The sequence below is a fragment of the Salvia miltiorrhiza genome, chromosome 4, assembly GCF_028751815.1.
Source record: "Salvia miltiorrhiza cultivar Shanhuang (shh) chromosome 4, IMPLAD_Smil_shh, whole genome shotgun sequence".
Lineage (NCBI taxonomy): Eukaryota > Viridiplantae > Streptophyta > Magnoliopsida > Lamiales > Lamiaceae > Salvia > Salvia miltiorrhiza.
The window spans coordinates 21,405,491-21,432,090 of NC_080390.1; the positions used below are offsets into that span (position 1 = coordinate 21,405,491).

The 26,600-nt window shown below is 43.7% G+C and overlaps 2 protein-coding genes across 19 annotated transcripts; both read right to left on the reverse strand.

The window, feature by feature from the left end:
• Window positions 1–288: 288 nt before the first annotated feature.
• Window positions 289–4,185, reverse strand: LOC131019379 (uncharacterized). 18 transcript variants are annotated; one of them, XR_009100235.1, is made up of 6 exons: window positions 3,492–4,179; window positions 2,900–2,930; window positions 2,549–2,604; window positions 2,383–2,464; window positions 1,387–1,492; window positions 289–1,174 (listed from the first exon to the last, which is right to left on the reverse strand). XR_009100235.1 is itself a non-coding variant. In XM_057947918.1 (4 exons), the coding sequence occupies exons 1-4, from the start codon at window positions 3,687–3,689 to the stop codon at window positions 1,168–1,170; spliced, it is 318 nt and encodes a 105-aa protein (XP_057803901.1). In that variant the 5' UTR covers window positions 3,690–4,179; the 3' UTR covers window positions 289–1,167. The 18 variants fall into 18 exon arrangements, 4 of the variants coding, with proteins under 4 accessions (XP_057803901.1, XP_057803902.1, XP_057803903.1 ...); XR_009100236.1 differs by lacking the exon at window positions 2,549–2,604; XR_009100233.1 differs by lacking the exon at window positions 1,387–1,492 and having other exon boundaries at window positions 2,549–2,930.
• A 12,586-nt stretch (window positions 4,186–16,771) lies between these two features.
• Window positions 16,772–26,288, reverse strand: LOC131023138 (uncharacterized). The gene is made up of 3 exons (XM_057952684.1): window positions 25,983–26,288; window positions 24,427–24,554; window positions 16,772–17,480 (listed from the first exon to the last, which is right to left on the reverse strand). Exons 1-3 carry the CDS (start codon window positions 26,286–26,288, stop codon window positions 16,772–16,774), a joined length of 1,143 nt encoding a protein of 380 aa, XP_057808667.1.
• Between the last annotated feature and the right edge of the window lie 312 nt (window positions 26,289–26,600).

Here is a 26,600-nt window from a genome sequence, read left to right on the forward strand (position 1 = left end):
TTTCCTGTTATTTATCTCAAAAATTAAATTAGTATTCTAAAACAGCAAAATGACATTGTCATCGATAACATATACTCCCTCCGTCCGCCAAAAATATGGCACAATTACTATATTTGGCGTCCGCAAAAAGTATTCCACTTTCATTTTAAAGTCATAGTCCCACCATCCACTTTTATATTTTATCCTTACAAACACTCTTTTTTTACAAAAAAAACCCACCTCAAATTCAATCTCAACCACAAATCTCATAAAGTGGTGGGACCCTTTCTCCACTACATCAACATCATCACCAATTTTATTAAATCCCGTGCCCAGCCAAAGTGTCGTACTTTTGACGGACGAAGGGAGTATTATATAACATCCAAAATATTCATACATTATCATCCAAATACAATGAAAACGTCACATATATTCTATTTCGCTATATGTTTAATTAAAAAAAATATTACAAATGCGTGCAACTTGCTAGACATTTGAAACGTCGTTCTCTGCCTCAGCCTTCTCGTTAGAAGTAGTCCTCATCAGTGTTGTGAAAATCGAATGAGGCGGCCGCCTTGAGGCGCGCCTCAAGGCGAGGCGGTGATAAACCCGCACCGCATATACGCCTTATGCATATTTTACGAATTTGCGCCTTAAAGCAAATGAGGCGGCGCCTCAAGGAATCAAATAATACATGAGGCGGTGATAAATAAGATAATTTTTAACCTATCACAACCGCAATGTTTGACCTCTTTTATTCTCTTATTTCCAAGCTATATCAGCCGCAACTTTGGGATGGTGGGCCTTAAAAATATTATAGTTTAACCCTAATCTATTGAAAGTATAAATAAAAATATTATTGAGATACAATCATACAAGCATTCGAAAAACATCAGCAAACTAGAGCAGCAGCAGTCAGCTTCCTCTTTTAAACTCATAATTTATATATATTTTTTAATTTTTAAATGGTGTTATTTGTTTTTTAAAATTATTATGAGTTTTTTTGTGTGTTAGGTGTGAGGCTTACGCCTCAAACCGCCTCGAGGCTTACCGCCTCGCCTCGACGAGGCAAAACGCCTCAATCCCGCCTTAAGATTTTCACAACATTGGTCCTCATAGCTCAGTTTTTGGCTGCATTCTCGATTGAAACACGGTGCATCGACTTCCATCAACTTGATCCGCTAAGTGCTAAGTACTGTTGGGAAAAAAATTATAATTTACTGCTAAACTAGACAGCCCCAGTGCTTCCATATCAATTAATTTCTTAATCCTGCAATTTTTTTTTTATATAGAATAGGATAATAATATTATTTACTTTACAATAGTTACATGCATATCCAAAATCCATGCATCAACCTCATATTCTCAAAAGGAATCATATAAATTTAGTTCCCATCTCCAACCTACCTCTACTGAATTAGAGCGTTTGAAGAGCTAATTAGGAAATCAAATCATGTTGTATATGATTTGATCAGCTTAGTGTGCAACGCTCATAATACAGATCTGCTCTTTCCTGGAAAAGAACATGTCAACTACCTTTAAAACTCTTCCAACTCAACTCCAACTGTTTCAATTTTCTTTAGTTATAAGAACAATATAGATTAACATCCTTATCTAAGTAGGTTAGGAATCAAATCTGTTAGAATTTCTTATACTGTAGTATCATATTGTAGTATCATATAATTTTCTAATTCTCTTAGTTCTCAAAACCTCACTTCTAGAGTAGAGTCATTTCAAAATACCAATCAAAAGCGCAGACAAAATCATCCATATAGCCTCACCCGGCTATCAAGATATCCATGAGAACTAAGTTCTTTTTCAAGTATTCACAAGCAATGAACTCGATTGTAGTTTTTACCCCTGCATAGTACTTTTAAATGCTAAACACTTTGTAATCTACAAAAGTAAAAGTACTCTACAATTTACCTCAAAGCTCAACTTGGGAAGACATGTAATAAGCAAACGAAAAGTGTCTTGCAAACGAAAACTAGAATCCATTAGTTTGTTTATTGAATAAACTAATGTGTCTTTGTACAAAATCACTCGTATCCCATAATTAGAATCCATTAGTTTATTGAATAAAGAGTTCATGAAAAGTTACCCTGACTAAGCTGAACAACCACAGATTTGTCTATTCATAATTCTAAAAATCAATTGAAGCTCAAGCTAGCCAACAAATCATAATGTAGGATTATAGCCAACTCTACATTTCTTCAAGTTCTTACATATCATAAACTAGCATAAACTCACAACCAAGAAGTGGTAGGTAATCAAATATTTCTTCAAGTTCTTTACTGCTAGCAACAGTACTAATACACAACGACGTGAATCAAAAACTGCCGAGCAGCTCACTAATGATAGATAATAGAACAAATTCATTCTGAACTGTGAAAGAAATCTTACTAGTTGAAAAGTCCATGAATATTTAGGTCATTCTCCTTCAGTTTTGGGCCAGTACTATACCAACCGACAACATGCTCCTTGGCTGACAGAAGCAATATATACATAAGCTTTGAATGAACAAACAAATCTTATGCTTCAGAATCTAGAGTCTTGGAATATCACATACCATTTATTCTTCTGAACATGGAAAACATTTATTCATGGTAGTTATGATCAAGAAGCCTAACAGAACAATATATTATCAAAAGCTGCAACTTAATTATCTCAGTTGATCCATACTGCAGGGTAAAGAAAATGATTTATCATACCATCTAAATAATAAATATAGCTGAACCAAGAACCAAACTGCCAGGGGCGTCCCTTACTAAAAGAATTAAGATATTACCTTGTTCAATCTCAGAAGCATTAAAAACTCTAGCCAATGAGAATAAACATTGAGATCTCTAATTGATTATTAAAGTAATAGTATTATTCACAAGCTGGAATCGATACAAAAGAATAAGGCAGAGAGTCTTACCTAATAGAACTTCATAATTTTTTTGCATAACCTGTTAATGAGCATCAAAGCCATGAGCAATAAAATCATCTTTCAAGCAAATGCATAATGTCATGCTCTTCAAAATCCACATTTTACGGTGTTCCACATAATGTCTAGGAAACCAATGAGCAGATGTCTAGGAAATTCATCAACAAAAAGCAACTCAACCACCCTGTCATCAATGGAGAACACTAGACCACAATTGGAATACCATTAAAGATGAAAGAAACATCAAATAAACAAACATTACAACCTGTGTACCACATCTATTACTTCAATCGATTTCCTCTATAGCATATGCACAGCTAGTCTTATACAATATCTCCCAAAGTTAAAGAAATACTACTTCATTATGCTGCAGACGGAGTTAAGCTGCCACAAAATTAAGACTAACCATAGGCAAAAATGCAACAATATAAACAGAGATTCAATAGTTACTTTATGATTTCAATCTATAACACACCAGTACACAAGAGCCTCTCAAATTCTAACTAGATTTAACATTAAACAACACGGTCGTAGGCAAATTCATCCGCTTTTCAGAGACAGAGAGAAACGGTATGAAACAAACCTCGGTGTACTTGAAGGTAGGGTGCAGCTCCATGATGAATCTCTTGCAGGCGCTTTTCAGGTAAGGCTCAAATCGGAGAATTCGTCGGAGATGGCCCTCTGGAGCAAAGATGGAAACGACGCCGCGGGAGTGAGAGAACGCCGATAAGAGAAGCAACTTGGTGATGAGCAAGGAGCGTACGTGAAATCGGGTCACCATTTTCGCAGGTGAAAGTTTTGCAGTCGATAAACCCTAGCGATAGAGTGGGAGTAAGGGAGAGAGTCAAGCGAAGGGAGAGGCGACATCAACTGGACGAGACGACGGCTTCGTCGGAATTTGCAAAGGCGGAGCGGGATTTCTGATGAGGAAGCTAGGGCTCGATCTTTACCTTCTTAGAGGGGAAATCGATGAGTAGAGAGATGAACATAGGTCAGGGACGCCGGAGTTTTAGAGCCTAACGGCGACAATCAGACGGTGGATTTTGAGGAAGCGGCGGCGGATTAAGACGAAGAAGGAGAATTAGGGCTCGCCCCTATGCCTTGAGCGTGTGTGTTCAGAGAGAGATTTGGGATGGATGAGGGAGAAGCGTCGAGGCGCTGTCTTCGCCGAAAACTGCAGATGGTGGCGGACGGTTAGGACGGAAACATTGACAAGAAGGAAGAGAGGCTGTTTCGCCGGGAAATGAGCGTAGCAACATATTAGGGAAGAAATCAACAATTTATTTATTATTTTTAAATATAATATAATACAATATAAGTTTTAAAAAGATTAAAAAAAATATTTATACATAACAGTTTTCAAAGTGCTGATACATAACGGTTTAATAAATCGTTGTAAAATATGCTCATAGATAACGGTCGGCTTAACGGTTTTATAGTACCGTTATGTAAGCAACTAATAGATAACGCACAAACATAACACATTAACATAAACCGTTATCTAAACTTATGCACAACACTATATAGATAACGGTTTTTTGTCAAACCGTTCTCTATCCCTAAAAGTGCGCTCATAAATAACAGTTTTTTAAAAAAACCGTTATGTATTGAGTGTTATGTATGTATAATTTTGTAGTAGTGTCAATACTAGTCTAATATGATTGGCCCTCCAATGGTATACATGTCTCCCAAATAATTCTATTAGTTCTTTTGCCCAACTAACTGATGCTTTTGTTCAATACTCCCTCCGTCCGCCAAGATTATGTAAAAATTACTATATTTGGCGTCCGCCAAGATTATGTCACTTTCCTTTTATGGCAATGGTCCCACCATCCTTTTTAATATTTTATCCTTACTAACACTCTTTATTTACAAAAAACCCACTCAAAATTCAATCTCAACCACACATCTCATAAAGTGGTGGGACCCTTTCTCCACTACATCAAAATCATCACCAATTTTATTAAATCCCGTGCCCAAATAATTTTACATAATTTTGGCGGACGGAGGGAGTAGTACGCAAGTAGTAGAAAATTGAAGAAGACTTCATAAGACATGTACGTCGTTGTAATGAGACATGGAGAACCACTCGGAGACTACATAGGACACTTCAACAAGAAGATGGTGTCGATTACCAACTGTAGTGAGCAAACCATTGTCACTGCCTCCTACAAGGGTCTATTGTCCAACTTCGACCTTTATAAGACTCTTACCAAGTGACTTAACTCAAAACACCTATGAATTGACTCGCAATCGTACGAGGTCAATTGCAGTGGAATAAGCTAACCTAAGTCGTCTCTCAAGGAAGGCTAAACAGGGTGTTCTCTCGTGTTGCACACAGATAAAATAAAATAAACCTAAACACTCTAATCAAGATTTTGGGTCTGACTCTCTCTCTCTCTCTTATCTAGCGCGTAATTGAAATAAAGCATGTAAAATTATCTAGGCAAGGATTTAAAATAAATAAGCAGGAAAGAAATAGCATGTAAATCTACGCTAGGGTTATTGAGGAAAAGCTGTAATTCATTAAAATAATCGCGCAACAAAAATAACAATTATCTAGACATCGAACGAAATTATTAATCAAAATAAATCTAAAGAGCATCCGGAAAGAAATAACAACTACTGTATTGAAATCATAAATCCCGAGTTTATCTAGGCAATAAATAGAAACTTACAGTAATTGATGATAACTAAAAATAAATCTCTAACCACAAATTATTCTAGGCGTAAGAATGAAAACGAATAAACCCTAACTAGGAAATTTGGTGTCTGGAATGATGGCTAGGACTGCCTCCGGCAAAGTGTACCCTCGCAAAAGAGAAGTCTGCTCTTTTATACTTCGAAATGAGAAATACGCCTTTATCTTTTAATTACTGAATTTGGACACGTGGCATATTCTAATTCGAGCAAAAGAGGGGTGTGATGAGAGATCGGGCGCTGGCTTGAGGCATCGGGCGCGGAATGCGCGAGGCACTCGCTCGCTTGGGCAAACAGCTCGGGCGCAGGATATGGCGCTCGACCGCTGAACTTGCCCTTGCCCGCTTGGGCAAATAGCTCGGGCGCGGGATGTGGCGCTCGACCGCTGAACTTGCCCCTCGCCCGCTTGGGCAAATAGCTAGGGCGCGGGATGTGGCGTCGACCGCTGAACTTGCCCCTCGCCCGCTGAGAAAGGGGCTCGGACGTTAGGGATTTGGTGCTCGGGTACGGGATGAAGCCAGCCCTTGACCGCTGGCAAATTGGCCTCGGGCGCTGGGTTTTGAAGCTCGCCCGCGGGGTGGAGAAAAAAGCTCGACCGCTGGGTGAGATCACGCGGGCGCGTGTACTCGCCCCTTTTCTCTCTTTTCTTGCTTTCAATTTCCTTAAATATAACATTTCCTCCATTTCAACACTCTCCTACAAAAAATAATGCACTCCTCATCAAAATCACCAAAACCAACAAAATATGAGTTCAAATTATCATCAATAATCCCCCAAAATATGAACAATTAGGCATAAATCACCAACTATTCGTTCAAGATCATAGCCACCATGTTGATCCAAGATTGAGCACAGATCAAGTGGGACGATGATCAATATAACATGCAGAGGGTCAGTCCACCATGTAGACCCGAAAGACACTATTCGGTTGACATGAGGTCGAGTCGTGACAGACGTGTTGAACAATATCCACCACCTTATAAGCAAAGTAAGATAGAAGAGAATACGAGCGGGCACCCAACTCATGCATGCTTGAAATGGAAAAGCTGCCAAAATATGCCTTCTCCATCTCGCCCGCTAAGGTAGTAGCAGCACTCAAGAGTCTAGGCAACAAGGTCAAGTGGCCAGAAAAAATAAGGGCACCAGCCGACCAGAGATATAAATCCCAATGGTGTGAATTCCATTCCGACCACAGACACCTGACATAGGATTGCATTGCGATTGGAGGTGACACACTTACTTAAAGAAGGCCACCTCACTAAGTTTCTAACATATAAGGGTCAACACACCTTAAAGCAAGAAAGAGATAGACAAGATGAGTGTAGAGAAGTTACCTAACCAAACCCACCAAACCATTAGAGGGTCGTTAATGTCATTTTTGGCGGTTCAAAAGTTAGCAAGATCGCACACTTTGCTGCAGAAAAGCATACCAGGCAAGCTAGATCTAGTAGGACGGGAGAAAATGTACTTGGTCAAACCAGTGTAAACAAGCCAACACAGATAATCAACTTCTAAACTATGGAATCAGACAAGCTACTTAAACCTCATTATGATGCTTTAGTTATTTCCATTTCTATTGCCAATTGTTTAAAAAAGCAGGTGTTGATTGATAACGACAATTTTGCCAATATCATGTTTATTACTACTGTTAGGCTGCTGGTGAATCAAGGGCCAACACCTAATCTACAAAGTGATAAATATAGACTATACCTAGTGTGAATGATCAGAGAAGGCAAAGTAAACAATCGAAAAACTCAGAACGGGAGAAAAGTAGCTGTTGTATTCGAAAATAAGAGATAACGTAAATACAATGCACGAGCTCAGGTTCTATTTATAGATTACATAAGAGGGCAAAATGGTAAAATCAGTGCTAAAGCATGCACTTGGCGTGATAGAGGGGCATGTCGGTAAATTTGCCTTCACGCGGGAAATCTCCCGTGTCTCTGGCGATTCCGCTGATGAAGACGACTCCTCTGGTGAGAGCTACTTCTCTGGCGAAGATGACTTCTCTGGCGGAGATGAATCCTCTGGTGAAAGCGGCTTCTCTGTCATGCGTGATTCCTCTGGTGAGTGAGATCCCTCTGGTGAGAATGGTTCCTCTGGCAAGTACGACTCATCTGGTGAGGATGATTCCTCTGACGAGTGCGCTTCTTCTGCCATACTCGTTCCGCTGGTGGGGCCGATTCCTCTGATTTGCATCATTTCCCTACTCTGCATATATCACTCCTCATCAACCACTCCCCCCTCTAGTCTGGTTGAACCGGGTATTCTTCGTGTTCAACCAGCGAAGTATTGTTAAAGCCAGCGTTGTGCTGTTTTCCTTGGTCCCTGCAAATCATGAAGACACGAGAATTCTAATATTATAAGAAAGTAAAGGTAAGCCCCGTAAATTGTTCTCTGCGTTTTTGTTACTCCCTCCCCTGGTCTGACTAGTTCACTCTGGGACGATGCAACTTGTCAGAGGATTCGCCCGCGTGGATGACGTCACTAGCATTAAATGCCCGCCCTTTCTACAGTGCTTTTTCCGTACCCCGAGGTTACTTTTTAACCTTTGCGTCTTTTCGTCTCTCCGTAGAAATTCTTAGCCATTGATTAATTCCCGTATGCCACGCGTCATTCATCCCGTATAGTGGTAATTGCCCGCGTACATTACTTAGTCAGTTTCGAAATTTTGCTTCCCACTATTCATCTTCTCCACTTTTTCCCTAATTCCTTCATTTGCGATTTCCGGCGATTCTCTCCCTGTTCCGGCGTATTTCCAGCGATCCTTCCATTCCGGTATTTACAATCAATCTTTCCCTGACCTAGGTAATTCGCGTAACCTCTTCTTCCAATATTTGTGATTAGTTGTAGTGTAGTGGTGTACTTGTTGGTGCTCTGATTGAGCGTGCTAGAAACCCTAGGATAAAAATTTCTGATAATGGCTTCCACTTCCGCTCCCCAGCCCTCGCGTTCGCCCTCTCCCCGAGATTCTTCATCTTCCTCCCCCCAGCCTCAGGGTCTTGAAATCCTTCCTTCCCCCTCCGTCTCACGTGATTCTCAGGCTACTCCCAGTCACTCTCAACCCAAAAAGAAAACTAAAAAGGCTCCCCAACCCCCCAAACCTGTCCCCGATTCTCGCCTTAGCTTCACGGCGATGGAAAAGATGAGAAGCAAATGTCGTTGCCCTGACGGCTTAAGATTCGAGGCCTTCTCTAAAGCCTCGAAACCTCCGGAACAACTTCGTGACCACAAAACAATAGCCATCTGGCAAGCCCAGATAGACGCTGGCCTAAGGCTTCCTCCTCCTCCTCTCCTGGTTGACGTCTGCAATCATTTTCGCATCCCTTTTTATCAAGTTGCCCCTTCTGCCATCCGGAGGTTATATGCCTTCCATATTCTCTGCCGAGCCCATGGTGTTGGGGACACGGCCAAACTATTCTGTCAGACCCAATCTCTCCGCATGCAGGGCAGTCCCTTGTACAGCTTTGCCGGTCTTCAGAAATATCCTACCTCCTTCATTTCCTCCCTAAATTCTTTTGACAAGAATTTTTTGTTTAATTACTGTTACGTGCGTACCCTTGTTGGTTCTTGGCGCGATTGCGGTGCCTTGGAGCTGGAGTGGCATAATCCTCGGACCACTTATAAACCAGCCTCTCAGGCTGCTCCCTCCACTTTTGACCTGGGTGTCATAGCCCACCTTAATGCCATGAATAAGGCTGAGCCCCTATCATGTAAATATCTCGCCGAGAACAATTCGACTCTGGCATACAATGGCTTATTTCCCCTATATCCAAAGAAATCAATAGGTAAAAAATATGGGTTAGAAAATATATTAACTTTTGTTACCCTGATTCTAACGGTGTAGAATTTTTATTTGCAGACATGTCTTGGAGGAAACAGTGCGGGGTTAATTTGGATGTCGTTGCTTCTTCCGCTCGCAGCGGGGAACATGGCTCGGGAGGCTCTACTTCCCGAATGGGCCCCTCAGAACAACCCACTGGGTCCGGGATGGTCATCACTCTCCCTGTGGCAGAGGACCCAGAGAGAAACGTGGAAGCCTCACGCACATTTGATGCAGAGGAGGTTGATGCAGGCAAGCTTGTTCATAGGCGCAGACGCCCTAGTACTGGTGGTGCATCCGGTGCTGGTGAGGAAGATGTCCAGATTGTGGACATTACTGGTGAAGTTCCTTCTCCCGACTCAGTCCAGGACATCGCCACTCCCGAGCTCTCGAAGAAACGAAAGAGGGGCTCTCTGATCTCCGTGGGCGAGAAGGAGAGACAAGAAAGCCTGAAGAAGGCTGGCAAGTCCACGGATCCAGCAAAGAAGTCTGCTGGTAGTTCGAAAGTCCTCCCTTCTGCTGGGGGAAAGGGCAAGGGCAAGGCTGTGGTCCCCCCTGTCGATGAGTCAGAGGATACTATTCCTGGCCCGATTTCGAGTTTGTCGGGGCAGGGGTTTATTGATGCTTTGTCCGTCCGTGTTCATTCAAAGGACAAGGAAAAAACAGAGAGCTTGACACGGGGGGCTCTGGCAAGTCAACTTGCCCAGTTGGCTCTTCAGGTACCTTGCTGCTTGTATTTTTATCTAAAAAATTCAAGTTATTGACCTCTTGACTGTTCTGGTGGAACCCATTTCTCTGAAGAAAATCATTCCTTTGGTGAAGGTTATTTCTTTGTTCTGACATGATCCGTTATGTTTCCTTGCAGGTGGAGTCTCGGCTTTGGGGAGCTATCCAGCGCATCCACGATTATGATGTGTTGGAGAAAGAGAGAGAGAAAGAGCAGGCGGACATCGCCAAGCGTGATGACGACGTCGCCGGGGTGGTGGAACGTCTAAGCGGAGCTGAGGCAGAAATTGTTGAGTTGAAGGCCAAGCTGGCCCAAGTGGAGGTGGAAAAATCGTCCCTGGCCTCCGAACTGACAAGGGTGACAAGGGAGAGTCATGAGAGCCTTATCAGATTCAAGGCGGGGTACGAAAAAGACTACCGGGAGGCCAGGCGTGGCTGGAGGAAAACACTTGTGGAGGCTCAGGACCGTGCTTATGTCCTGGGGGCGCGAGATCAACGTCTGGAGTATTTTTTATCTCCACAAGGCCAGCACTTCCTAGGGGTGATGTTGGAAGGCACCTTGGAGGCCTTCAAGCGGACTCCCGAGTATCTGGAAGACTTCGGGCCCCTCTTTACCTACGTGATACAACAATCCGCCACGAAGGCGTTAGAGATGGCGGGGGCGTCTCCGGAGCAGCTTGCTACCCTGGATCTGCGAGCCTTGATGGAGAACCTCAAGGATGAAGACATAAACAAGCTGATGAGGATCCCTGAGAATTCCCCGGAGACGCCGGTGTGGTGGTATCCAGTGCTGGAGAAGGCCCTCCCTTATTTTGCCTTTGGGATTGGGTCTGACTCGTTGCCCTCTGCTCCCATGTATATGCCTGCCTTCTCTGCTTCCCTGGTGGGCTTCGTGAACCGGCTACGGGATCCCACTGGCAACAGCACCCGGACGTTTACTCAATACAGCATGGAGCCTCCCCTACCCTCTGATCTGGCGGCCTCAGCCTTTGACGATTCTGCTTCCTCCTCCTCCGCAGTGGATAAACTTTTTGTCCTGTACAGAGATGAGAAATCCTATGTACAAGAGGCTGCGAAGCTGTTGGATGTGGAGACCCGTCTTCCTAAGATAAAGGAGGTTGGCCTGTTGCCGGTGTTTGCAGAGGGAGCTTCTTCTGGCCAGGTCTCTGCAAGTGCTGTTCCCCCCCCGGATTCCTCTGCCACTGTTCTCACTTTTTCTGCTCCTGCTCAAGACTCTTATGTCCCTCTCGCTTGATGGCTTTGATCTCCCTCCTGACTTTGTCAAAAAAAATTTGTAACCCCTTAGTTTGTAAAAAACTCAATACTTACTTTTGGTTTTTGGTGTACAACTCTGCCTCCTGCACATGTTTAAATGAAGTTTCTTCCCTGCTTGTGCTTCTTTCTTTCCTTCGTATTTCGTGTTACTTTTGTTACCTGTTGATGTTAAATTTGCATTCCCGGATCTCCAACTGCGGTGTATATTTTTGGTGTTGATGTTGATTTCTGACTTTGTTGAAATCTGAATGACCTCTCTGCTGATTTTGACTGACTCCTTTGGCGAGGATTTTGGTTGACTCCTCTGGCGAGGATTTTGATGACTCCTCTGGCGAGGATTTTGATGATTCCTCTGGCGAGGATTTTGGCTGACTTCTCTAGCGAGGATTTTGATGACTCCTCTGGCGAGGATTTTGATGACTCCTCTGGCGAGGATTTTGATGATTCCTCTAGCGAGGATTTTGGCTGACTCCTCTAGCGAGGATTTTGGCTGACTCCTCTGGCGAGGATTTTGATGACTCCTCTGGCGAGGATTTTGGCTGACTCCTCTGGCGAGGATTTTGATGTCTCCTCTGGCGACGATTTTGATGACTCCTCTGGCGAGGATTTTGGCTGACTCCTCTAGCGAGGATTTTGGCTGACTCCTCTGGCGAGGATTTTGATGACTCCTCTGGCGAGGATTTTGGCTGACTCCTCTCGCGAGGATTTTGGCTGACTCATCTGGCGAGGATTTTGATGACTCCTCTGGCGAGGATATTGGCTGACTCCTCTGGCGAGGATTTTGATGACTCCTCTGGCGAGGATTTTGATGATTCCTCTGGCGAGGATTTTGGCTGACTCCTCTAGCGAGGATTTTGATGACTCCTCTGGCGAGGATTTTGATGATTCCTCTAGCGAGGATTTTGGCTGACTCCTCTAGCGAGGATTTTGGCTGACTGCTCTGGCGAGGATTTTGACTCCTCTGGCGAGGATTTTGGCTGACTCCTCTGGCGAGGATTTTGATGATTCCTCTAGCGAGGATTTTGGCTGACTCCTCTAGCGAGGATTTTGGCTGACTCCTCTGGCGAGGATTTTGATGACTCCTCTGGCGAGGATTTTGGCTGACTCCTCTGGCGAGGATTTTGATGTCTCCTCTGGCGAGGATTTTGATGACTCCTCTGGCGAGGATTTTGGCTGACTCCTCTGGCGAGGATTTTGATGACTCCTCTGGCGAGGATTTTGATGATTCCTCTAGCGAGGATTTTGGCTGACTCCTCTAGCGAGGATTTTGGCTGACTCCTCTGGCGAGGATTTTGATGACTCCTCTGGCGAGGATTTTGGCTGACTCCTCTGGCGAGGATTTTGATGTCTCCTCTGGCGAGGATTTTGATGACTCCTCTGGCGAGGATTTTGGCTGACTCCTCTAGCGAGGATTTTGGCTGACTCCTCTGGCGAGGATTTTGATGACTCCTCTGGCGAGGATTTTGGCTGACTCCTATGTACAAGAGGCTGCGAAGCTGTTGGATGTGGAGACCCGTCTTCCTAAGATAAAGGAGGTTGGCCTGTTGCCGGTGTTTGCAGAGGGAGCTTTTTCTGGCCAGGTCTCTGCAAGTGCTGTTCCCCCCCCCGGATTCCTCTGCCACTGTTCTCACTTTTTCTGCTCCTGCTCAAGACTCTTATGTCCCTCTCGCTTGATGGCTTTGATCTCCCTCCTGACTTTGTCAAAAAAAATTTGTAACCCCTTAGTTTGTAAAAAACTCAATACTTACTTTTGGTTTTTGGTGTACAACTCTGCCTCCTGCACATGTTTAAATGAAGTTTCTTCCCTGCTTGTGCTTCTTTCTTTCCTTCGTATTTCGTGTTACTTTTGTTACCTGTTGATGTTAAATTTGCATTCCCGGATCTCCAACTGCGGTGTATATTTTTGGTGTTGATGTTGATTTCTGACTTTGTTGAAATCTGAATGACCTCTCTGCTGATTTTGACTGACTCCTTTGGCGAGGATTTTGGTTGACTCCTCTGGCGAGGATTTTGATGACTCCTCTGGCGAGGATTTTGATGATTCCTCTGGCGAGGATTTTGGCTGACTTCTCTAGCGAGGATTTTGATGACTCCTCTGGCGAGGATTTTGATGACTCCTCTGGCGAGGATTTTGATGATTCCTCTAGCGAGGATTTTGGCTGACTCCTCTAGCGAGGATTTTGGCTGACTCCTCTGGCGAGGATTTTGATGACTCCTCTGGCGAGGATTTTGGCTGACTCCTCTGGCGAGGATTTTGATGACTCCTCTGGCGAGGATTTTGGCTGACTCCTCTAGCGAGGATTTTGGCTGACTCCTCTGGCGAGGATTTTGATGACTCCTCTGGCGAGGATTTTGGCTGACTCCTCTCGCGAGGATTTTGGCTGACTCATCTGGCGAGGATTTTGATGACTCCTCTGGCGAGGATATTGGCTGACTCCTCTGGCGAGGATTTTGATGACTCCTCTGGCGAGGATTTTGATGATTCCTCTGGCGAGGATTTTGGCTGACTCCTCTAGCGAGGATTTTGATGACTCCTCTGGCGAGGATTTTGATGATTCCTCTAGCGAGGATTTTGGCTGACTCCTCTAGCGAGGATTTTGGCTGACTCCTCTGGCGAGGATTTTGGCTGACTCCTCTGGCGAGGATTTTGATGATTCCTCTAGCGAGGATTTTGGCTGACTCCTCTAGCGAGGATTTTGGCTGACTCCTCTGGCGAGGATTTTGATGACTCCTCTGGCGAGGATTTTGGCTGACTCCTCTGGCGAGGATTTTGATGTCTCCTCTGGCGAGGATTTTGATGACTCCTCTGGCGAGGATTTTGGCTGACTCCTCTGGCGAGGATTTTGATGACTCCTCTGGCGAGGATTTTGATGATTCCTCTAGCGAGGATTTTGGCTGACTCCTCTAGCGAGGATTTTGGCTGACTCCTCTGGCGAGGATTTTGATGACTCCTCTGGCGAGGATTTTGGCTGACTCCTCTGGCGAGGATTTTGATGTCTCCTCTGGCGAGGATTTTGATGACTCCTCTGGCGAGGATTTTGGCTGACTCCTCTAGCGAGGATTTTGGCTGACTCCTCTGGCGAGGATTTTGATGACTCCTCTGGCGAGGATTTTGGCTGACTCCTCTCGCGAGGATTTTGGCTGACTCATCTGGCGAGGATTTTGATGACTCCTCTGGCGAGGATATTGGCTGACTCCTCTGGCGAGGATTTTGATGACTCCTCTGGCGAGGATTTTGGCTGACTCCTCTGGCGAGGATTTTGGCTGACTCCTCTAGCGAGGATTTTGATGATTCCTCTAGCGAGGATTTTGGCTGACTCCTCTAGCGAGGATTTTGGCTGACTCCTCTGGCGAGGATTTTGGCTGACTCCTCTGGCGAGGATTTTGGCTGACTCCTCTAGCGAGGATTTTGGCTGACTCCTCTGGCGAGGATTTTGATGACTCCTCTGGCGAGGATTTTGGCTGACTCCTCTGGCGAGGATTTTGATGTCTCCTCTGGCGAGGATTTTGATGACTCCTCTGGCGAGGATATTGGCTGACTCCTCTGGCGAGGATTTTGATGACTCCTCTGACGAGGATTTTGTTGTTGCTTCCCATCCAAGCATTCTTTTGCTGCTTCCCCTCCAAGCTTGAACACTCTGCGCGGAGCATGGAAGACCCGGGGGGTGCAACCAACTTTCGCGGCTTACAGTTGAACAGAAATAATACCCTGCACGGAGCATGGAAGACCCGGGGGGTGCAACCAACTTTCGTAGCTTACGGTTGAACAGAAATTATACCCTGCACGGAGCATGGAAGACCCGGGGGGTGCAACCAACTTTCGTGGCTTACGGTTGAACAGAAATTATACCCTGCACGGAGCATGGAAAACCCGGGGGGTGCAACCAACTTTCGTGGCTTACGGTTGAACATAAATTATACCCTGCACGGAGCATGGAAGACCCGGGGGGTGCAACCAACTTTCGTGGCTTACGGTTGAACAGAAATTATACCCTGCACGGAGCATGGAAGACCCGGGGGGTGCAACCAACTTTCGTGGCTTACGGTTGAGCAGAAATTATACCCTGCACGGAGCATGGAAGACACGGGGGGTGCAACCAACTTTCGTGGCTTACGGTTGAACAGAAATTATACCCTGCACGGAGCATGGAAGACCCGGGGGGTGCAACCAACTTTCGTGGCTTACGGTTGAACAGAAATTATACTCTGCGCGGAGCATGGAGGGCCTGGCCGGCGCAACCAACTTTCGCGGCTTACGATTAAGTAGTAGCCTCTGCGCGGAGCATGGAAGACCCTGGGGGTGCAACCAACTTTCGCGGCTTACGGTAGCATCCCTCTGCTCTGGTGACAGCATGATCCCTCTGCTCTGATGGCAGCGTGATCCCTCTACTCCTCCCCTCGTTCGAGCGTTGTTCTTGGCTGTTTATGTTTCCCTTGACTTGCTAAGAAGCAATTCCGCGTTCCATTTCTCTGCGTGGAGCATGGAAGACCCTGGGGGTGCAACCAACTTTCGTGGCTTACGATAGCATCCCTCTGCTTTTCCCTTGACTTGCTGAGAAGCAATTTTGAATTTGTAAATTGGGGACTACGGGTATACACCCTACTCCCCCCTCTGGTGACATGTGCAATGCCTCTGCATGAACATGTTAAGTAAAATATGCAATTTGAAAAAACGATAATAAGAAATGAACTAGACAACACCAGGGAATTCCCTAGAACCATGTATCCAATTTTATTGATATCATGGCCCCGAACCTCGTTAAAACCCCTGTGGGAAAAAAGAGTATTCAGTCTACAAATTGTCGTGTCATCTAAGTAACATGCCTCTGTTCTGGTCTCTGTGCCTGGGTTTCGTTCCTTCGGACTATAAATTGATCCAGGTTACCTGTCCGCACCAAAAGCTCTAACTGATGCTTCAGATGCCCGCAGTGTTTGGTAAAATGCCCATAGGCATTGTGATACTCGCATAGTTTGTTGTTAGGTCCCTGTTGAGGCTGCCCATCTCGGTAAGTCCCAGGCGCCTTAAAAAACGGCTGATTCTTGATCAGATGGAAGATCTCCTCCGATGTCTTGTTCAAAGGGGTGTACTCGTTGAAACGAGTAACTTCATTCACAGTGCGTTGTTGGCGGTGTGGTCCCTCTGCCTGGGTGGGAGGTACCCTCGGGGGTAATCCTCTGGAAGGGGCCCTATCCTGGTGTTGCTGCCTCTCTGGTGTTTCTTCGGCTTTTTTAGCCTTGTGTTTGTCGTTTTCAGCTTTTCTTGCCATCCTGGCATCCTCCAACTGTAAGTAGCCTGACAACCTTGCCATAATATCGTCGAAATCCCTTGCTGGTCGGATCTATAGCTCGTCAAAGAAGAGCCCCGGCTTGAGCCCTCTGACGTAGGCACAATTTTTTATATGTGATTCTGCCTCTGGCACCTCCAGAGCAGCGAGATTAAACCTTGCAGTGTACTCCCGCAATGTTTCACCCTGATCCTGCTTGATATCCATCAATGAAAGAGCTGACTTCCCTACTCTTCGCGAGCTTGCGAACTGTCGTAGAAAACGAGTTTGTAAATCCTCAAAGGAGTGAATAGAATTGGGGGCGAGCGTTCCGAACCATAGCTGGGCTAGTCCAGTGAGAGTAGTGGAGAAGATGCGGCACTTGATGCCCTCAGTGTACATATGCAGTGTGACCAACCCCTCGAACCGATTGAGGTGGACCTCTGGGTCGGTGGTGCCATCGTAGTCTAGCGAAATGGGTTTATAGCTCCTGGGTAAAGTGTCTGCCAAAATATCATCAGAGAAAGGACTACGGTTGCTGATGGAATGAAACCTTGAAGTCTTGGCCCTTTTGTCCTCCTTGTATCTTCCCTGCTTCCTTCTGTCCCTTGGCGCGTCATGGCCGTGACGCTTGTGAGCCCTATGCCCTGGCCTGCCAGAGGAATACTCCAGCTCCCTTTCCTCTGCTCCTTCGGTGTACCGTGATTTCTCTGGACGATGGGACTTCTCTGCTCTGTACGACCGCTCTGACCTCTGTCCCCTGTCGTCCCTCCGGGATTTCTCCCTCAACGATTCTTCCAAATTCTCGAGTTGGTGTTTCAGCTGTGACACTTGGTTTTTCAACCGTGCCTTCTCCTTCGGTCTCTCTTCCTCAAACACAAGGGAGACAGATTGACTATCAGACTCGTCAACCCTCTCCTTCCTGACAACACTGTTGAGCCTAACACGGCTCCCCTCTGGTCTGGCTAGTTCTCTGTCAGCAGGGTTCCCTTGCATTTCCCCAGGCATCACAGCCTGTTTGTTGATTGCCAAAATGTTTGCCTCCTGAGCAGCGGGAGGTGGGGCCTCAGTGCCCTGCGGGTTGGCCGCTCCAACCGAGGGAGCTACAGTGGGGATGACAGACAGCATCGGAGTTCCCAGTGCCTGACGCATATTAGCATAGCTGAGTGATCACTAAATTATTAGCAACAAATTACCGCAACTAACACGGTGCAATTGTAGCACAAATTGGTAACCAAGTATCGTATCCACAGGGACTGACACAACGAAACTACTTTAGCTATCTCCTAAACAGACTCTCACAGTATGCAGGTAAACGATTATGAAGATGAATTAAGAACTAAGATTAACTAAATAAAAACTAAAGAGTATGTAAACTATGATAATTAACTCAAATATAAGGAAAGCTCTGACCCTTGGGATGTACTTTTACTAATCAACTACATGCATTTAACCTATTGATTCAATTACCAATTTTAATCCAACCCTGATGAGAGATCACAGAACTATTTACAAGCTTCTCTAACGAACACCTATGAAAGTAGATTAATTAATCCCTTTTCGCATTCAAGACTCCAAGGAATAAATTAGCTCCCAAGCGTACACAAAGAATAGCTTCCTATATTTTCACCTGTCGCAATCAAGACTCAAGGCTAACACTATATCATGCATTCCTGAATCGGCTGAACAATTATCGCATTCAAGACTCAAACTGAACAGCTAGACATGTAAATTATTGGCCAAATAATTCACAAGAAATTAAGCACCAGGAATCATGAATCACAAGTTGGAGGGCAAATTGATATCAATAAATCATACACACATAATTGAATAGCTATGTACAAACCCTAGGTTCAGATAAAAGAACTAGCCAAACATAATAAAATAAAGCAAAAACATAATTAATGAGAACTCAATTGAAAGAACTGAATTAAATAAAACTCTGAATAAAATAATTGTAGCGGCTTGAATCTTCAATCTTGTGGAAATCCAATCCAAGCTGTAAAAACTGGAAAGCAATACTAATCTAAAGCTATGAAACTGAGAAAATAAAGTTTGGGAACTGAAAAACTAAAGCTGGGAATCAAAAGATGACCTATTTATAGGCACAGGGGATAAATACAGTACAGAGCTCGAAAATACTGATAAAATCCAAAAATCCCGCAAAATCCCGAAAATTCGGAAATTCCCGTCGGGCACTATTCACTGCTGCGCGCGACTTTCTTGTTTCGGCCATATCTTCCTCGTCCGAACTCGGATTTACGAACCGTTTGCGCTCACAAACTCGTATCGAGATGATCTACAACTTTTATTTCAGACAAGTTTTCCAAATTCGAACTCAATATTTCTGCAAAAATCATCAAAGTACGACCAAGTAACATATTTCACAAGATAAAGCAATTTAAGCACAAAACAATCATCCAACACTCAATTTCCTATAAAATTAACATCATATGAACATTAAAAACCATCGAAACATGAGTGTTATCAACTCCCCCAAACTTAATCCATTGTTCGTCCTCGAATAATGAGAAGAACACAATCAATAACACGAATGGGTAAGAAATCTAGCTCATCGATGCCTCCGAAAGATAAAGAATGATAAAATTCTCAAATCCTCAATAATTAAGCACAAAATTCACCAATAAATACAACCTATAGCAAAATCAACCTTGACATTCCAAACAATTGAATCTCACAAGGTATGTGTATCACTCAACTCTCAATTTGCTGGAATAGGACGTGTATGCTCTCATCGATTTCAATGCAATATAGATCACTTACCAAAAGCTTGCCAATCGTCTACAATCTCCATCGCTAAAAGTGTGCCAAGACTAAGATCAAAAAGGTCTTTTTCTTTGAGTTATAATGTAGGGACATTGGTTAAGGTAGGAAAATATAGGCTAAGTGACTCAAAATAATTTAAGAACACCAACCTTATAGCTTCACAAATCACAAATCAAGTATGGAATAAATTCCATCTTCCACCCAACTATATCACCATAATCAACACAACTCAAGGGATTTAATCATCACAATGCAGAACTAACCACCCTCTTTTATGCTCTCCATTTATTTCCAACATACGAAGTCGATTTTCTAACAAATTTCTCAATATACACTCGACTTCACACTTTTTTCTCTTTCTTTTTCTTTTCTTTTTTTTCTATTTTTCTTCTTTTTTTTTCTTTTCTTTCCACAACTTTTCTAGAGCTTATAAGAGTAAATAGTATCACAATATCATCCCTTCTTTTTCATGAACCACTATGATATTCACCACACAAAGATCCCCATATACTTCATCACCCCCTATCATCCGGCTAAAGAATAAAAGCTAAATAGGTTCAAAGTGGATAACAAAGGATAATTTTTTCAAGGACAGTGTTTGGGATAAAAAATGTGGCTAACAAAAGATGGCCTAAAATCATCTCCTAATCCTGGGCACAACTAGGGATGGCAACGGGCCGGATTGGACCGGGTCTGGCCAATACCAGATCCAGATCCGTTTTCATATACCAGATCCAGATCTGGATCCAGATCCACGGATCTAAAAATTTTGGATCCAGATCCAGATCCGTCAGATCCGCGGATCCGCGGGTCCAGATCCATGGATCTACTATTTTCAAATTAAATTCAAAAATAATTTCATAAAATGGAGATATAAATCCACTCAAAACAAACCCAACTATATGAACAAAATTCTTGTATTCCCCATTCACAGAGATTCGAAAGCAGCAGTAGACTTAATTTCATAAAATTCTTGTAAAGCAGCAATAGACTTAAAACTCAAAGCACACATAAATCATTTCTAAAACTCCATTTGGCCATTCACAGAGATTCGAAAGCAGCAGTAGACTTAATTTCATAAAATTCTTGTAAAGCAGCAATAGACTTAAAACTCAAAGCACACATAAATCATTTCCCCATTCACAGAGATTCGAAAACAGTATGGAACATAGAGAAACTTGCAGGATAGAAGTAGAAGAAAAATAAAATAAAAAGGATTCTGCCGAACTGGAGAAGGCGGTGGAGTCTGGCGGCGACCGGACGCAGGCGGCGGCCGGAGATGGTGATGGGCAGCACGCAGAGTCGCACCGGCGAACTGGAGAAGGTCTGAAGATGGCGGATGAATCGGAGAAGGTCTCCGCCTTTGCCGGCTGCGGACGGGCGAACTGATGAGGCGGTGGGCTGCGAACTGGTAAGGCGGCGGGCGTCGGCCGGGCGAGGGATTGAGGGAGAGTGACTGAAGCGGCGGGTGAGGGAGATTGGGAATTTGGGAGAGGAACCGAGAGAGGTTAGAGGGAGAATTAGAATTGGAAAGTAGGGTTTCAATTTTTAAAGTTATTCTACTTTCTCTATTATTTTTAATTTTTAATATATATAATACTATTAATAAAATAAATATAATAAATAAATAATATATTTTAAATAAAATCGGGTCCACGGGTCGGATCTGGGTCGGATCCGGATCTCAAATTTCAAGATCCAGATCCAGATCCGTTTTATAAAATGAGATCCAGATCCGGATCCAGATCCACGGATCCAAAAAATTGAGATCCAGATCCGTAAAATCGGATCTGGATCCACGGATCTGGACCGGGTCCAAGATCCACTGCCATCCCTAGGCACAACAGCAACCTCGACACAGAAACCATGGCAAGTTCTAGAAGATCACTACATATGCATGACAAAACTCACAACAAAGAATAAACTGTGTATGATAAACAGTTATGGCTCAAAATCTCACAGGTTTATTCAACGTCCAAAAGTCAAGGTCAAAATCACTCTAGAATTATGCAAATTAGTTCCAATTATGCTTAAATCATCAAAGAAAATCAAATTCATTTTTTTTTTCACAGAAATCATCATTGGCATCTCACCAGAAATCTAATGGAGTAATAACCAACTCAAAAACAAAACAAACACACACCACCAACCAAGCAAGATAAAACAATAAAGCCAACAAAAATAATAAAAGTGATACACATATCTACTCTCACCCCCCTCCCCCAAACTTATTACAGAACATAAGTTCGAAAATAAGTTTGGAGGGATGATGATATGTGTGTCACTACTCATAGAAAAATATGCTCCATGGTGGTGGTATGAACAAAGCGCGAGTTCCCTCATCTTCCAAGCTCAACACTGCACTAAAACCCCAAACAAAACAACAAAACAAAAAGAAACAAAACGAAACTAAAAGAACGAGAAACAAAACAAAAACGGTTGGGTTACCTCCCAACAAGTGCTTAATTTAACGTCTAGAGCTCGACGATACCTCAAAAACTCATGGAGGTCGGAAACAGCACTCTAACCATTGGAAAGCTTTTCTACTCTTGGGTGCCCTCTCCACCAAAACACTTCTCTTGGCTCGGACATCCTCCACAAGCATTGCCCCCTTCTCATTCTTGTTCCGAAAAATCCGGAATTTCACTTTCTTCTTCTTGGGGGTATGGGTTTTCAAAGACCCCCCCATCATGCTCCAAAAACAAACACATCTCAAAAGTCAGAATTTCTTTTGGTTTTGGAGTCTTTTTCTTGGCTTCATACTTGGGCAGCTCATTCTTCTCAACCTCTTCATCCTCCGAATTTGCTAGAAAACTGTCAGCCAAATTTATCACTTAATTCTGGGGAACTTCCTTTGGTGGAGGTTTCTTGAAAATCACAGTTTCCCCATAGGCTCCCAATGTCATCGTCCCCCTTTGCATATCTAGCTTTGCTCCACATGTGGCAAGGAAAGGTCTCCCTAACAGCAAAGGCATCTTTGGATCCTCCGGAATATCCAACACTACAAAGTCGACTGGGAAGAAAAATTCACTCACCTTCACAAGCACATCTTCCGCAACTCCTAGAGGTTTAGAGCAAGACTTATCAATAAGCTGAATTGTCTTGTTGGTTGGCTTCAAATCCCCCAGCTTCAACTTCCTATAAACTTTGAGAGGCATGACATTTATGCTTGCTCCAGTGTCACACATCACTTTTTCAAACAACGACTTTCCAATCTTCACAGGAATATTGAAGCTGCCTGGATCTTCTCTCTTTGGAGGTAACTGATACTCCTTCACTGCGAGCACCTCCTCAAATTCATTGAATGCTCTCTTCTTTTCCATCACAGCCTTCACAATTTGCACCTCATTTGGCTTGTTTCTCAAGATCTCCACGGAAGGAATATTCACAGCCAACTTCTTAAATGTCTCCAAAAACTTCTCATCCATCTTCGGCTTTGCCAGGCTATTCGGGAAGGGTGCTACAGGCTTGTACATTGGCCTGGGAAACGTAGGAGTAGGAATAGGCTTCTTAACAGCAGAGGTATTCGACGATACCTTAGAAGTAGGCGGCGAATTGCACATAATCGTCTCCAGGTCATCTTCCTCCATAATCTCTACATTTTTTTCCTTTCCATTCTTGCCGTCCCGCTGCTCTTCATCCTCAACTGAATTATCAACCACCCGTATGGAATGACATTGCTGATTTTGCTGAGGCTGTTGATGTTGGCTCTTCGGATTGAACTGAGTGTTGCTAGGAAACTTTCCTGGTGTGTGTTGCGCAGCTGCTTGGTTGGCCATCTGACCAACTTGAGTCTCCAACATCTGCACTTGTTTAGACAGTGATGAAACATGATTTCCTATTTGACTCACTTGGGTCTCCATGTTGGTCTTCCACGCACCTACATTCGTTTCCAAACTACCTATCTATCCCAACACCTGCTTCATCATGTCTTCCATCGAATCTTTCTTTGGCTCATTGATAACTCCTCCGCTAGACACAGAAAATCCAGGTGGAGGCTGCAAAGCATTGTTCGGATTGCCGTAAGAAAGGTTAGGATGCGGGCGTGCTCCTGGCTGGAACTGCTGCTGACCCTGCTGAAATTGTTGACTTCTGCCATACATTCCTGGCTGTCCTCGCTGGAAATTCCCATAATTTCTGCCATCCACATAATTGACATTTTCCATGCCTGATGGGTCTATCACAGCTTGCTCAGGACGTCTAATATTCAACTCACCAAGTTTTGTAGTCAACTCTGCCAGCTGTGTAGCCATCGCTGTCTGCTGTGTAGCCATCGCTGCTTGTTGAGTCACCATTGCTGCAATAGGATCAGAACTTGACGCAGCTGCAACCTTCTTCAATTGAATTCGCTCAGATGGCCATTGGTAGCTCGTAGAAGCCATACTATCAATAATGTTCCATGCGTCAGAACTGCTTTTCTGAAGTAGGGAGCCACCTGCAGCTGTATCCATGTGCATCCTTGTACGCTCCCCACAGGCATTATAGAACATTATCACGAGTGTGCCCTCATCAAATCCATGGCCTGGGCACTTTCTGAGCTTCTCCTGATACCGCTCCCAAATTTCCGCTAGCTTTTCTCCTTCGTACCGTTGAAACTGCACGATGTCCATCTTCAATTTCAACGTAAGGCCAGGCGGATGAAACTTGCGTAGGAATGCATGAGCCAAATCCTTCCACACGATATTCTCTCCCAGCTGCAGCGTATGATACCACGACTTCGCCTTATCCCGCAGTGAGAAAGGGAAAAGACGAAGACGGATAATGTCATCGGGAACACCATTCATTTGCACCGTGCTGCATAGCTCCAGAAAATGCGCCAGATGCGCATTAGGGTCCTCTATCGCGTGCCCTCCATACTGGTTCTGTTGGACCATTGTGATCAAACCAGTCTTCAGCTCGAAATTATTGACACATTGACACGTGGAGGTTCCTAGTAAATATACTGTGGTATGAATGCCTCATTAATCGGAGGCTGCTTCTGCTCCTCTAGCTTTTTCTGCGCATCCAATAACTGCTGCAGCTGTTCCTGTAGAGCACGAATCTGTTCAGCAGTATCCATCGTATGCAGTGCCTGAAAAAAAAACGAGAATTAGAAAAATACAAGTAAAAAGTAACAGTAAACGCCTGAAGTACTACTAAGTCCTATCGGAAATATTAAAGCAACTTCTAATCAATCCCCGGCAACGGCGCCAAAAAGTTGATCACTAAATTATTAGCAACAAATTACCGCAACTAACACGGTGCAATTGTAGCACAAATTGGTAACCAAGTATCGTATCCACAGGGACTGACACAACGAAACTACTTTAGCTATCTCCTAAACAGACTCTCACAGTATGCAGGTAAACGATTATGAAGATGAATTAAGAACTAAGATTAACTAAATAAAAACTAAAGAGTATGTAAACTATGATAATTAACTCAAATATAAGGAAAGCTCTGACCCTAGGGATGTACTTTTACTAATCAACTACATGCATTTAACCTATTGATTCAATTACCAATTTTAATCCAACCCTGATGAGAGATCACAGAACTATTCACAAGCTTCTCTAACGAACACCTATGAAAGTAGATTAATTAATCCCTTTTCGCATTCAAGACTCCAAGGAATAAATTAGCTCCCAAGCGTACACAAAGAATAGCTTCCTATATTTTCACCTGTCGCAATCAAGACTCAAGGCTAACACTATATCATGCATTCCTGAATCGGCTGAACAATTATCGCATTCAAGACTCAAACTGAACAGCTAGACATGTAAATTATTGGCCAAATAATTCACAAGAAATTAAGCACCAGGAATCATGAATCACAAGTTGGAGGGCAAATTGATATCAATAAATCATACACACATAATTGAATAGCTATGTACAAACCCTAGGTTCAGATAAAAGAACTAGCCAAACATAATAAAATAAAGCAAAAACATAATTAATGAGAACTCAATTGAAAGAACTGAATTAAATAAAACTCTGAATAAAATAATTGTAGCGGCTTGAATCTTCAATCTTGTGGAAATCCAATCCAAGCTGTAAAAACTGGAAAGCAATACTAATCTAAAGCTATGAAACTGAGAAAATAAAGTTTGGGAACTGAAAAACTAAAGCTGGGAATCAAAAGATGACCTATTTATAGGCACAGGGGATAAATACAGTACAGAGCTCGAAAATACTGATAAAATCCAAAAATCCCGCAAAATCCCGAAAATTCGGAAATTCCCGTCGGGCACTATTCACTGCTGCGCGCGACTTTCTTGTTTCGGCCATATCTTCCTCGTCCGAACTCGGATTTACGAACCGTTTGCGCTCACAAACTCGTATCGAGATGATCTACAACTTTTATTTCAGACAAGTTTTCCAAATTCGAACTCAATATTTCTGCAAAAATCATCAAAGTACGACCAAGTAACATATTTCACAAGATAAAGCAATTTAAGCACAAAACAATCATCCAACACTCAATTTCCTATAAAATTAACATCATATGAACATTAAAAACCATCGAAACATGAGTGTTATCACTGAGTAAAGCCATCATTTGCTCCGCCAGCCCGAAGTTAAGCGACCCCCCTCCAGACGTGGGGGCCAAGTTTGGCAGATCAGAGCCCTGTGTTACCAGAGCAAACCTCTGGGTGTTGACGTTCAACCCTGTTGTCGGAGTGGCTGAGATGGCCTGAAAACCCGGTGGCACAGTGAAGGTGGGGTTACCCTGAAGGCCATTGAACATTGAGGTAGGCACCTCGGTAGTGACAGCAGCAGAATCGAACTCCTTCTCCAAGTTGCGGTGAGCATCAGAGGATCCCATAGTACCTGCACATAAACAAAGTGAGAAAGAATCCATACGGCCAATGAATAGATCCTCCCTTACTGATTGAAAACCCAATATGAGAAATTCCAAGCACCGGCGCAGAGGCTGTTAAAAAATTCCCTCAAGGTAACTCTATACACTGGGAAATAAACCCAGGGTATAGATTAAAATAACAGAGCCCGAACAACAGAAATTTCCCCTGTAGACTCTTATCAAGATCCGGCAGAAGAAACAGAGTGTCCAGAGAACCAAAGTAAGATATCCAGATATAGACATAAACAGAACAACCACCAAGAAGCTTGTTAGCAC